Raw genomic sequence first — 14,046 nt, forward strand, 5'->3', positions numbered from 1 at the left:
AAGTAAAGCTACTGGAATTGTAGCGAAAAATTCGAGAAATTCAACTAAATCTGGAAAATGTCGACACCTACGAGATGAAGAACACCTCATGAAAAAGCCATATTATGCCTATTTTGCAATATACCAACGTTAATTAAATTACAATACGCTGAATTAGTTACCTTTCACAATATATCATATCTGTAGTATCGTCCAAACGCACCAAGTGCGTGTTCTTTTCCCGTAAACAGCCACAGAAAAGGGGCGAGATCGTTATTCCTGACAAGTGTTCTGATTGACCATAATTATGTCGCCGTCGTTGTGATCTTAATCACATTTAGATCAAGCACGGAAACAGATATCTTCGTTTCTCTAGAATACATCGTTTCAGTAAGACTTAGGAACATTTAAGTCGCCAATTATTTCTTTCTGCATGACATTTTAATTTCCTTTTCTTTCCGTGTCACGAAATAAAATTTAGTTTCGAGAACTTATTTTTGAATTACAAGCGTTACCCTGATAACATTCATACTCACTCTGTCAATAAATCACTCTGAAACGGAAAACAGTACCATTTCTTTGTTGAACTAAACAAAACTAACTGCTTCCATCGGCTTAAAATATCGCATTGGTGGACAAATCGCGTGGTGTGGCGGTGTCTCTACTTCGAAAATATATTTCTTTTTCACTATCACTGTCAAGTCCAGTTCGCAGTATTCTTGTGTAAGATAATACCGAGAAACGAAAGTTTCACTAGAATGTTGCAAATGACACATTTTTATGCGATGCACCGAGTTTTGGCTGAAAGTTTGCCGCCGCATTTACATTAAAGTGCACCTAACCCCAATTTTTTTTTTCGCTAAAACGAGTCTAGACGTTATTTGAAGCATTTGGGCGAAGAAATTTTTGAATTTGGTTGAATCCTCGATTTTCTATGCCCTTTTAAAGTCGCGCTTGAAGTGTTTCACGACCGCGTTTTAGGGAGTCTGGAGCGGCGGTACCTGATGACGTCTACCCAGGAACCAAACACAATAGCGCCTCAATCAACTCTCTGTATTTGCTCGAGAAAATGGAACACAAAACTAATCGTTCCGATGTATTTTGGGACTAAAACGTCCAAGTTTTGTCTCAGAATCATTTCTTTTTCGTCACGGGAGTCAGAGTTAAGTTTCGATTCGGAAGACTCCGAAATAAACTTCGATCGAGCACGTTCGACTACTGTGAACTCACTGCTTATTAGAGCTTTGAGAGCAATTTACAATATTTCAAGCGACGTAGGGGAAGACTTCTTTGCGAACGATCTGCTTGTATATTAGGAATGGAAAGCTAGATACGAACTGGAGGAGCAGGCAAACGAAAAGCAGGAAAGAAAACTCAAGGACTGCTTTGGATGGTAATTTCGTGAACTAAACATAAGATTCCCACGCGTGTTTATAGCCCGTTTACATTTGTCCTTACCGAGAATGTATTTTGTCAAGGTGTGATTGTTCTGTTAAATCCAGTTTGTGTTTTACTTTCAGTTGAATGCTTCATGTTTATAACAGCGACGTACGTGTTGCAGTTTTCGAGACTTGATGACCTCCAAAACATTGGCTACGATCGATTGAAAATCGTATTGTTTGGACCTGTATTTTTGAAGCTGCGGAAAGCAAGGCGGAAGGAAACATTTCATACAATTACCGATTTCACATTGTCACACGTTTTAAGTCGTAACTCCAAATAACCAATGTAAATTGTTCTCAAAGTTTGCAGTGAAATTCGTCCGATAAGTGAAAGGATGTGTTCCCTAAGCGGTCCGCAGATGTTACGCGGTCATATTTTCGACGCTATTGCACAGAATCTTTGTCGCACTGCTGATTTCCAAACCTTCGAAAAACTCTGTGAGTCTAACAATTTTGTTATCATGTAATTCTAAAGGATTAATCTTCGACTTTCATCTAAATCGAAACAGAAATAAGTGTTGCTTAGCGCCGTACAGTTGCGATCTATTTAAATATCAGTATAAACGCTTCTTGATCATTGCCGGTTATGTTATAAATACTGCGGGACTGGAAGATATAGGTTGTCGGTAGTATTTCTACAAATTGTTGGTTAGCTTTAAGCTGAAAATTTATGAAAATAGCGTTCGAAAGTCTGCGGAACAAATTCCAGTGAGAGTTCTTCAATGGTTCTCACAGATTCAGTTCGCTTGTTTCGGTTCGACAAAATCAACCATCGTTTACGTCTTTATTGCACCATTAGCCGATCATCGTCAGTAAATTGTACAGTATATCTTTCTTTAAATCTGTAATATTGCTGCAACAGCCGACAGCACCTCTGGAAGGCGTTTCTGCGCACTTTTCGAATGTGTATTGCACCATCCTGAAGGAAATGAGAGGACGTAAGATATCCAACCTTCCTGGGTAGACGTCACAAGAGCCGCTGGACCCATTCTCCTCAAACTCGGTCGTGAAACAAAATGGCGGTGTTTTGGAGCTATTTTCGAGATTTCGTCGGGGTACAGAAAATCGAGGATTTAACGGAATCCAAAAATTTTTTCGCAGAACTATTTCAAAGAACAAGTAGATTAGTTTTAGCGAAAAAAAAATTTGGGGGTTAGGTGCACTTTAACAATTACGAACTTTACTCTGATTGGATATTGCAAATCACTATGTAAATAGCTCACCTCTGAACTGAAACAATACCGTTTCGTTTCTGAGGAACGAAACAAAACAAAAATGGATATACCCGGCAGTCTGTAATTATTATAGAATTTCCACAGAATAACTCATTCAATTCTTGTTGGAATGGTAGATCTTTGTTTAGCAGTGTCAAGCGATTTCAAGCATTCTTTTGGCTTTGCAGTTGACGACATTTTCGAGCTTGAGCATACTACAAAAACCCGATGTTTCGACACTTGGAAAATATCGCACTCAGACTCCGGAGTCCACCCTCGTAGACTGAAGTCCACACAAATTACAGTCATAAAATGACCAACTGATAGGGCAGATAGCCATTGCTATAGCTTTACCTGGATTCAACGATCTTGGACGTTCGGTGACCCCTATTTTTCTTTTGATGGATCATTTTCCCTACCGATGTTTCTACGTTTGTAGTAATAATAATAACAATAATTTATTAATTTATATTGCGCTTTTTAACACGCGCAAAAACGCGAAAACCTGAAGAAAATCTACTGATTAGAAGTTTGAAATTTTTGCAAAATCCACCATCGAGTCCCGTTCTTTCTTAGCTCTTCGTTTATCTGTGCGGCGGTTTCAAATACCTCTTGAAGAGTTACGTTTTATGAAAACGTTGGTAACATTTGGAATTATTAACCCAACGGGCTGAATTTACTCATTCAAAATTCAGTTGGTACGATACTTTGTCTCCGTTGATTTATCTGTAATATTTTAAGCTAAAAACCCTGAAGACCACGCTGATTTACGCGTGCCAATTTTTCGAAATCAGACTAGTTTTCCACACGCTTTATTTCTGAAACGAAGTCCGTGATCCCCAATTTTGTTTTTCATTTCTGAAGCAAGTAGTTCATTATCTGTGCGCAGTAGAAGTTTGAAGAAGATCTATCGAGTAGAACATTTTCGCGCGAATGTCCAGCTTAAACCGGAAGCATTACATCGTCTGGGCCCGAGATACCTCTGAAGGTACACAGTAACCTTAAGGTAACGCATTTCTCCAAACCGAATGATTTGAACAAACAAAACTAGCGGTTGCGAACGGAAACTGCGAAGTTATCAAGCTTCACTTAACGGCAGCAGTAAGGCTAATTTCTATAACGCTGCGTAGTAAAAATAGTTGAACGACATTAAGACTGTGTTCATGAAAAATAGTGACTCGGATATATCAATAATGCGTGTTGTTGCCCATTTGTTGAGAACGTAATGCAAAAGTTTATAACACCAAAACAATTTCTTTAGAACAGAATGTTAATTTGATAAGTGAATCATTCGGTTGAACTAGCGATATTAAGAAGCAGATCACGATGACGACGTCGACGGCAACGAGAATGTTGCCGAAGAAACGTTCTTTAAAATGAGCAAAACAATAGCTGTGCACGTGCTTTATAAATCTTTCATTTCTTTGTCGTCCTCTGCAAAACAAGAACGTGAAATTACCAAGTTCTGCGTAGTCTGCGGGATGCGAGTGGCGGCGGCTAATTTTTCGTATTTCCATTTGGAACTGAACGCTGTCATTGCATATTTAGCCTGAGCACGTTTCTAGAGCCATTGGCGCACTGAAAAGATCCAGACAGTTCCGAATTCCGCTGATGAAATATAAATCATTTTTGACTAGACGTCGTCGTCGCCGTCAGCGTCGGCGTCGGCGTCGACGTCGGCGTCGTCGTTGCTGAAGCTCCCTATTTCCATACGGATGTTACTAAAACTGGTAGCGGGGAACGGGGAACGGGGAACGGGAGTCTGGGAACGAGTGTACAGCGGTAACCCGCCTAAGAATTCAACATGGCGGACAAAGGAAAAGAAAAGGGAACAATTTGGGGAAATGTAAAGAAGTGTTACGGTTGTAAACTTTAGTTTCTACCGGCTGTGCCTCGAATTGCAATATGGTACTGAGAAAAACAAAGCATGAAATAGCGCCTGGGGAGAAAATCGAATCGGTATTATCACATGCTAACCCAATCGGTCAGTACAAAATGCAGACTGCAGACCGGGTACAAAATGCAGACTAGGTACAAAATGCAGACTGCAGACTGGGTACAAAACGCAGAGAATAAAGACCGTTTTCCATCTGATACGAGACAACATGTCATCTAAAAACATACCGAGTGTCACGCAGTCGCTTTTCCGCGGTCATCTTTCACCAACATTAGCATTATTGTGGAATATTCCTTGCTCGTTTCTTCATATATTTTGTCTTAAACAAAGCGGCCAGGCCACAGGTTATTTATCTGCTGCTCACCTGATTTGCCAGCTGACTTGCCGATCTCCGAAAGGCCGCCTTGCTAGCTTCAGAATGCGAAGATAGCGGACGACCCACGTTCAATGATGCTCATGTGTTATGTCACTTGTCCTCGATATCATATTGCGTATTGCTATTTCTAAATATAGATCGTTTTCACTGTCACGCAATAAAAAAATAAATCGAAAACCATCCAGTGGAAAAAGCTATGAAATTATGATGTTATAGAAGGAGAGAGCATGCGCGGGGCTAGCGTGAGGACGCACACTTTGTGAGGGAGCAATATCGTCCCCAAAAAATCGAGTAATTCTCTGGTTACTTCCATAAAAACTACTATATGCCGGATAAAGGCAAGACCAAAGGAAAACACAAGAGAGGAGAACGAGGCTCTGTCGAAGAAGACCAACAAGGATCCAAACGTGCGAACATGGCGGACGTCGAGCTTCAAATAACGTCTAAGGTTAACAATGACGAAGCGCTGTCTGGCGCCAACGAGCAAGAAACCGCATCAAAGGCTAGTGTCGAGGAGACTAATCTTTTAGAACTAAAGGAAATGCTGGTTGACATTCAGATTACGGTCTCCAATATTGTTCGTGAAAACTCAAAACTCGCCAACGAGGTCGCTGCGCTACGGAACGCCTTCTTACAACAGAAAGGTGAGCTTACCAACGTTAAAACCGCCTTAGCCAAGTCTCAGAAACAACAAGACGATTTGGAAATTCAGCTAGCCGCAGCGAGAAAAAAAATCAACGACCAAGAAGCAGAAATCGCAGAATTATACGATCTCCAAGACGCACTGGAACAATATACTAGAAAAAACTCACTCGAAACCCACGGAGTCCCGGAATCCGCGTACACCTCAACCGAGGAGGTTGTCCTTAAGCTCGCCAAGGCTTTAGACGTGGATATAAATCCGAACGACATCGAAATATCACACAAGCTCCACCTGAAAGGTGTAAAACCAATTATTGTAAAGTTTCAAAGCCATAAAGCGAAAACAAGAATGTACAAGGGGAGAGCCAAGTTGAAACATGTCCGCGTCTCTGACCTATATCCCGACTCAACAGCGTCAACTAGAGCAGAATCAGGACGAATCTACCTAAACGAGAACCTAACATCCTACGGGCGGGATATCCTTAAACAGGCGAACCAAAAGCGAAAGGATGGTTTGTTGACATCCGTATGGTCAATGGACGGGAAAAAATTCGTCAAAACTTCCCCGGAGGGAAGCCCGATCAGAATCTATGAAAAAACTGACCTGGAGAATCTCTAAGGTAACCACAATAGTATGATGTACTCTTAGACCTGTAGGTGGGGACAGGAACCAGGTGCCCGAGAGGCCAGAAGGAAAACTCTTAAATAAGTTTTTGTTTACTTTTTTTTCTTTTCGTGTTCGCTTTATTTCTTTATTAATTTACTATAATTTTCAGTTTTCTGCATGTCTAACAAGCTAACTTTTGGCATTACATCGTTAAACGTAAGAGGATTAAGAGAGCAAAGTAAAATGAGGAGTATTTTTTCGTACCTTAAAGATCAAAAATCGAAACTCTATTTTCTACAAGAAACATATTCTGAGGTGAACGATGAAACTATTTGGAGATGAATGGGGAGGTAAAATATTCTTTTCCCATGGCACCAAACACAGCAAAGGTGTTTGCATTCTGATCCATCCCTCGGTGCAAGACAAAATCGACAAGTTCGGAAGAATCATGTTAATTACTATTGTTATCAATGCTTTAATGCTATCGCTCTGCAATATTTACGCCCCAAACAATCAAGGTGAACAACTAGAATTTTTGCAAGAACTAAATAATTGTCTTATAGACAAATCAGAACTGACTACACTGATCGTAGGTGGCGACTGGAATTGCACCTTATCAAAAAATGATAAATTTGGTGGCAAGCCCTGGAAAGCAACCAATTATAGAAATTTAGTCCTGACTACTATGGATATACTGGATCTCGTGGACATTCAAAGAGAACGACATCCAAACTTGCGCAAGTATTCTTACGAATCTAAGGTTTTAAAAGTAAAATCCAGGATAGACTTTTTTTTGGTGGCCAAAAACTTGACACAATTCGTCAAAAAGAGTGAAATCTATCCTGCTATAGCGCCTGATCATAAGGCAATTTACATATCATTGTCTTTGTCTAATGAGACACCTAGAGGACGCGGACTCTGGAAATTTAATAATTCTCTGTTGAATAATGAAGATTATGTCAACAAAATACGTAAAACATATTTTCAAACTTGCTCTTATTACTCCAAGTTAACTGACAAACGGCTTTTTTGGGAGATGCTCAAAATGGAAATTAGAGCAGCAACCATCTCTTTCAGCAAAAATTTAGCAAAATTAACAAATTGTAGGGAAATGGAAATAACACGTCGACTTCAGGTGTTAGATGAGTTCATTTGTAATAATTTTCATTCCCCTGACATTGATCAGGTCTTAAACGAATTTGATGATCTCAAAACAGAACTTCAAACAATATACACCAAGAAGGGGAACGCAGCAATCTTTAGATTAAAGTGTAGATGGGTGGAAAAAGGTGAGCGCCCCACCAAATACTTTTTTAACTTAGAGAGAAGAAACTACAATAAAAAGACTATATCTCTACTACGGATGGAGGATGAAACGATTATTAAAAGTGTTGCCGCTACTTTTTTAGTCCCCAATGAACACGCATAACGACAACAAATTTGATTTTAACACTTTTTTAATAACCAAAGACACGTCCAAGTTTTACAAAATCAGTTCCACGTGAGTCCGTCCGGGTGGTTACAAAGTTTTGCAAGCTACTTCATGTCATTGACACGAAACGTCACGATCAAAATAAAACAAAAATAAAATACTGTTCTTCGGCGGTAACATCCTCCCCCCGTGTTCGCCCGATTTAGTTGGTCGAACACTCTTCAAGGACGGCAAGTTTTGTCACAGGGCGTCTCATTACTCCAAACTTCGTTTTCACGTCTGCTGATCTTACAATACTGTAAAGTCCAGGAAAGACTTTTACGATCCTGCCAAGGGGCCAGAAACCTCTTGAAACTGCCCGATCAACCACTAACACCAAATCTCCGACCTTGACATTTACAGTAGGTTGAGTCCATTTCTTTCGAGTAATCAAACCAGGTAGGTACTCTCTTAACCAACGACTCCAAATATGATTTGCCACCACTTGCGCTTGTCGCCAACGTTTGCGACTTGACAACTCCTTGTCGTCAACGATACCGGGCGGTAAGTTGAGAGATCCTCTTCCAATGAGGAAATGATTCGGCGTCAGAGCTTCAAGGTCATCCACATCCGAGCTGACTTCAGTAAGCGGACGACTGTTCACAACCCATTCCACTTCAGCAAAGGCGGTAAGCAACACCTCATCAGTAAGAACTTGTTTCTGTAGAACAACATTAAGGGCTTTCTTGCATGATCGTACGAGGCGCTCCCATACACCTCCCATATGAGGTGCGGCAGGCGGGTTAAATACCCACTGAATTCCCTCTTGGCTCAACTCACTGCCGATCTTATGCTGATTCCAGCCATCGATGCATTCACGTAACTCACGGTCTGCTCCTACAAAGTTTGTTCCATTGTCGGAGTAAATCACAGTTGGTTTACCTCTTCGAGCCATAAACCGCCTAAGGCACATGATGAAGGAATCGGTTGACAAGTCAAATGCAACCTCCAAATGAACTGCTCTAGTCACCAAGCAAGTAAAGAGACAACCATATCTCTTCTCCTCTTTTCTAAGATGCTTCACTTTAAGAGGACCAAAGAAATCCACGCCAACTTTCGAGAATGGTGGTGCAACACTTAAGCGATCATATGGTAGACTTGCCATCAAGGGTGCTTCTGGTTTCGCTTTTCGCCTTCTGCAGTAAGAACACTGATGAAGGATTTTTCGCACTGTAGCACGACAGCGTAAGATCCAATACTGTTGTCTCAACTCATTTCGTACTTGGTCCACTCCTTCATGTTTCAATTTCTCGTGACAGTTCATGATGATGAGACGGGTCAACTCATGATCTGGTGCTAGTACCACAGGGTGACGACTGTAAAATGGAATATCGGCTCTCTCAATTCGACCACCTGCACGAATGATTCCATGCCCATCAAGGAATGGTGAGAGAGATACCAATTTGCTCTTGCTTGAAACATGCTGTTTCGACTTGAGAACTGCAACTTCTTGAGGAAAGGATTCTGCTTGGGCAACGCAGATCCAAAACTTTCGAGTTTGCTCCATCTCTTCAACCAACAAAGAACCAATGTGACGTTCAGATTTGGGGTGCTTACAGTTATATATAAACCGTTTCAGGTAAGCAGTTACTCTGAGAAGCTTTGTTAGAGATGAGTATTTCGCTGGAGATAAGAAATCGTTCTTTGAACCTTTCACCACACCAGTCCAAGTAATGGCCATTTCTTGGGCTTGTGGGTCATCATCGGACGGCTTGGGAATTTCAAGCTTTGCATTTCCCTTTGGCCATCTCTCTTCAGGTAAGTGTAAGAAGGCAGGGCCATTTACCCAACGACTCCCAGAAGTAATAGAGCTCACTGGAAGTCCCCTGCTGCCATCATCTGCAGGATTTATCTGTCCAGGACAGTGGTTCCATTGGTTGGGTTCAGTGCTGTCCAGGATCTCTCCAATTCTATTAGCAATAAAGGCGGGGTGGCGCTTAGACACTCCACGAATCCACTGAAACACAGTACTGCTGTCTGTCCAATAATAGGTGGAATCAATGATGTAATCATGTTCCTTAATCACTACAGCAGCCAATCTTGCACCCAAAACAGCAGCCTGCAGTTCAAGCCTTGGGATGCTCAAGGGTTTCTTCGGGGCTACCCGAGTCTTCGCTGTAACAAATGCACATCGCACTGCTCCACTGACATAGCAGAATCTGAAATAAGCCACTGCGCAAAATGCTTGTTCACTGGCATCTCCAAAGATGTGAAGGTCAATAACAGACGGGTTGTCTGGTATGTGACGATAGAAACGGGGAATGTGAAACTGTGCAATTCCATCCAGCTCTTCCTGCCATTTGGACCACTCCTTTAGAAACTCTGGTGGCAGTGCATCATCCCATCCAATACCTAACTGCCACACATGCTGGAGGAAGATTTTTGCTCTGACCAGAAATGGAGCTAGAAATCCAATCGGATCAAAGAGGGATGCTATCAAGCTCAGAATCTTCCGACGCGTGTCCGCAATGTCTCTCTTCACCACCTCATAGACAAAACAATCTGAGCTGGTATCCCAAACGATACCAAGAGCACGTTCCATAGGCATTACGATGCTTTCCTCCACAACCTTGATAGAGGGCGCTCTTTCCGATTCTGGTATTCGCTCGATCACTTCTGTCTCATTAGAGATCCACTTGGTCAAGTGAAAAGCTGCTTTGTTTAGCATTTCAACAAGTTCTTGTTGCAGTTCCAGAGCTTGATCACTTGATTTAACAGACTTGAAATGGTCATCCATGTAAAAGTTTCGCTTTACGGCAAAGGCAGCATTCGGAAACTGCTTCTCATTATCTTCTGCACTTCTCAACAGAGCATAGTTAGCACAGGTTGGCGCACATTTGGCTCCAAATATGTGACGCACATACTGGTAGACTTCTGTCAATGATTCAGGAGATTGACGCCACAGAAATCGAAGGGAAGCTTGATCTTCTTCTGGGACAGCAACTTGGTTAAACATCGCTTCAATGTCTCCTGAAAGCGCAACCTTTTCTTCTCGAAACCTCATGAAAATTCCAACAAGGTTGTTCAGCAAATCTGGGCCACTAAGAAGTTGGCTGTTTAATGATGAGCCTTGAAACTTTGCAGTGGCATCACATACTCGACGAACCTTCTCAGGTTTCTTGGGGTTCAGAACAGGGTGGTGAGGAAGGTACCATTTGCGCATGACTGGTGCAGTTGCTTCCTCCTTAGTAAGCTTTTTGATGTATCCCTTTTCCATATCCATGTCAATAGTTTTCCTGTATCTTTCTGCCAACTCGGGATTACGATTAAGCTTCTTCTCCAGAAAATTCAGACGTTGAGCAGCTGCAGCAAAATTGTCAGGAAGTTTGACTTTGTCATCACGCCAAATCAAAGGAACCTCATAACGACCATCCACCTTACGTGTACTTTCATTCAAGAATTTCATGATTCTTTCATCTTCAACTGAGCGCTGGGTATCATTGTCATAACGACAACCAAAGTTCTCTGTTCGCCACCAAGTTTTTACGGTGTCATTGAGTTCCTCATCCGGAGTCGCCACATGAACTTTACAAACAGATTCACATTCTTGAATATGGCCAGGTAAGCGACCAGTAACAGTCCATCCAATCCTAGTGCGAACACCAACAGGGGAACCCTTTGGACAATGTCGAGTTTCCAGGGGAACAATAAGTTCCGGGACATCACTACCAAGGAGCAAAGTGATTTGGGTCCCAGCGACTTCAGTCAGCTCCAAGTCTGATAGGTGTGGCCATCTTTCTTGTAGCTCATCAAGTTTCACTTTCTTCTCTGGCACATTCAGGTGATCAACTACAAGAACTCCATTCACATCAAATTGGGTACCAAAGTCATTCAATCGGCTGACTTGTACATTAACACGCTTTGTCATAAGCTCAGATGTTTTCTGAATTCCATTTAAGACCACACTTTCCAAAGGACCATCCAAACCAAGTCTTCCAGCAACATCTACTAACAGCAAGCTGCAAGTGCTTCCTGTGTCCAGCATAGCATATGTGTTGAAATATCCCTTTGGACCATAGAGGGTTACTGGTACTACTTGTAACAGAACAGAGGTGTGACTGCTTCTGTGAGATGTGTTAGAATGTTCAGTAGACGAACCAACTTCGGCTTGTGCTACTGGGTTAATAGCAGACACTGCATCACTGCTTTCCACCAAAACATTTCTCAAGTTGTGCAACAGAGCATTGTGTGATCGCGTACACCCATTTACACCACACTGTTTTTGATTTGAACAATTGCTAAGCCAATGTCGAGGACTGAGGCAACAAAAGCACAACTTATGTTTCTGTACTTCGTTTAGGCGTTCTTCCACACTTAGAGCCTTAAACTTGGGACAAGAAGATAACTTGTGTTCCTGCCCATCACCATAATGTAAGAGGACTTTGTTGGCCTGGGGCGAGGTGAAATGTTACTTGAGAAAGTGTTCTGTTTTTCAGTCATTCCATTTGATCCACCAGACCGAGGTTTCTTATGAGGTTGGAATGGAAACTTACTTGACATTTTTGGGTAACAACAATCATCATAAATATCTGCCTGACCTTTTAACCACACACTGAAGTCCTCAAGACTAGGTCGTTCCAGTTTGGTAGCTTTGGTGTTGTCCTTCCATTTGATTTTGAGCTCCTGGGACAGTTTGTCAACGGCAAGGGAAACATTAGCTTCTGCTTTCAGATCACTTTCATATCCAAACTTCTTAAATGTCCACACAGTAGTTGACACAACATCTGACAGATTTCTCACTTCTTGAGGTTTGTCATTTTGTAATCGAGCTGTTTTTTTCAGTTTGTCAAGTGTGACTTTCACAACAAGGGAAGGTTTGCCAAATCTGGATTCCAGTTCTTTCGGTGCTTCATAGTAGGAATCTCCACTGTATCCATATCCTTCAATTGCAGACTTAGCTTTACCAATAACAGAGTTCTGAAGATGTTGCATTTTGCCATTAAGGGACAGATTAGCATCATGAACAATTGATTTAAACATTGAGGACCAATCAGACCAGTGTAAAGGGTCACCATCAAACTTACTTAGGCGTAACTTTGGAAGAGAGTCACGAGTAGAATGACCACAAATGGTTGTTTTTCGGTTGTCCGTATTAGTTAAAGCTGGATGCTGTACTCCACTTTGTAAATCTCCAATCCACGAGTGATACAAAGGCAATGTTTCATTAGGTTTTTTCGTGCCCTGAGGTGCAATAAATGAAACAGCTGACTTTGGCTGTTGTAACAAAGGTGAAGGTGTAACAACTTTTGTAGGGTTGTCAGGTGGCAATGCAGTTCCATGATTTGCTCCAGTTCCTTGCAACAAACCAGGGAGTAGTGGAGGAATTATTGTTAACGGTTCATCAAGATTAGATGATGGAACAAATTTCAATGAATCATCCTCAAAATCAAGCAATCGATTAGACAAAGCTTCCGGATCGTTAACTTCATTTTGTACCTTTTGTAACACTGCTGCTTCTGCTGCGAGGCGTGCAGCCTCGTCCTTGGCTTCCTGAGTCTTTCTTCTTTCTTCAGCCATGAATTTTAGCCTTTGAGCTTCATCTTGGACAAGTTCAAGTTTCCTTTTAACCTCCAGTTGTTTTTCGAACTCCTCTCTTCTTCGCTGTTCCTCCAAGGCAAGTTGTTTTGCTTTAATTTCTGCTGAAGTAATTTTGGCGCGAATTTCGGCCGCTTGGGAGACATTTCTTGTCGAAGAAGTTTTCCATGATTTCACCGAGCTTAATCCGCTAGAACTTTCCTCTGCCCGCTCGTCAAGATGTGCGTTGGCCTGAAGTTTAGCGTCTTCGACTCTATCGAGTTGTTCTTCATACCAATCTATTGCGGCTTCGTGCTCGTTCTCTGGGATCACTGAGACGAGTTCATCATTGAGGCCTTTCGCTTCGTTAAGATATTCCTGCAAGTTGTTGACATATCCACGTATAATCGCTTTTCGACCATACTGTTCGATGGTAGACTCTAATTTCTTCAACGTGTTCGTGATCCTTCTTTTGACGGCTGCCCGTTTGTTTTTTAAAGTAACAATGTTAGTACTCACAGTACGACCTGAATCCAAATTGCCAAGATGGCGACCGCCATCAGTCGCTTCGGTCGATTCCATACCAAATTCCAAAATCTTCGCCACACCAAATTCCAAATTCTTCGATTCGCTCGTTCCATCCGGCTCGAAGGACCAGAAAATGTTGCCGCTACTTTTTTAGTCCCCAATGAACTCGCATAACGACAACATATTTGATTTTAACACTTTTTTAATAACCAAAGACACGTCCAAGTTTTACAAAATCAGTTCCACGTGAGTCCGTCCGGGTGGTTACAAAGTTTTGCAAGCTACTTCATGTCATTGACACGAAACGTCACGATCAAAATAAAACAAAAATAAAATACTGTTCTTCGGCGGTAACAAAAAGCGAGACCCAGGTTTT

The 14,046-nt window shown here is 41.7% G+C and overlaps 1 protein-coding gene across 1 annotated transcript; it reads right to left on the reverse strand.

Moving 5' to 3' along the window:
• Positions 1–7,791: 7,791 nt before the first annotated feature.
• Positions 7,792–13,724, reverse strand: LOC145470336 (uncharacterized). The gene is made up of 2 exons (XM_081454180.1): positions 11,994–13,724; positions 7,792–11,844 (listed from the first exon to the last, which is right to left on the reverse strand). The coding sequence occupies exons 1-2, from the start codon at positions 13,722–13,724 to the stop codon at positions 7,792–7,794; spliced, it is 5,784 nt and encodes a 1,927-aa protein (XP_081310306.1).
• Positions 13,725–14,046: the final 322 nt, after the last annotated feature.

Source organism: Orbicella franksi, chromosome 2 (genome assembly GCF_964199315.1).
Source record: "Orbicella franksi chromosome 2, jaOrbFran1.1, whole genome shotgun sequence".
Classification (NCBI taxonomy): Eukaryota; Metazoa; Cnidaria; class Anthozoa; order Scleractinia; family Merulinidae; genus Orbicella; species Orbicella franksi.

What these genes read in the sequence shown, in the direction of transcription:
- LOC145470336 (XM_081454180.1), bottom strand. Translation starts at nt 13,724, where the DNA reads ATGGAATCGACCGAAGCGACTGATGGCGGTCGCCATCTTGGCAATTTG. An exon ending in CAAAGTCCTCTTACATTATG is followed by an intron (nt 11,845 to 11,993) that starts GTGATGGGCAGG and finishes AATCAAAAACAG; the next exon opens with TGTGGTGTAAATGGGTGTAC.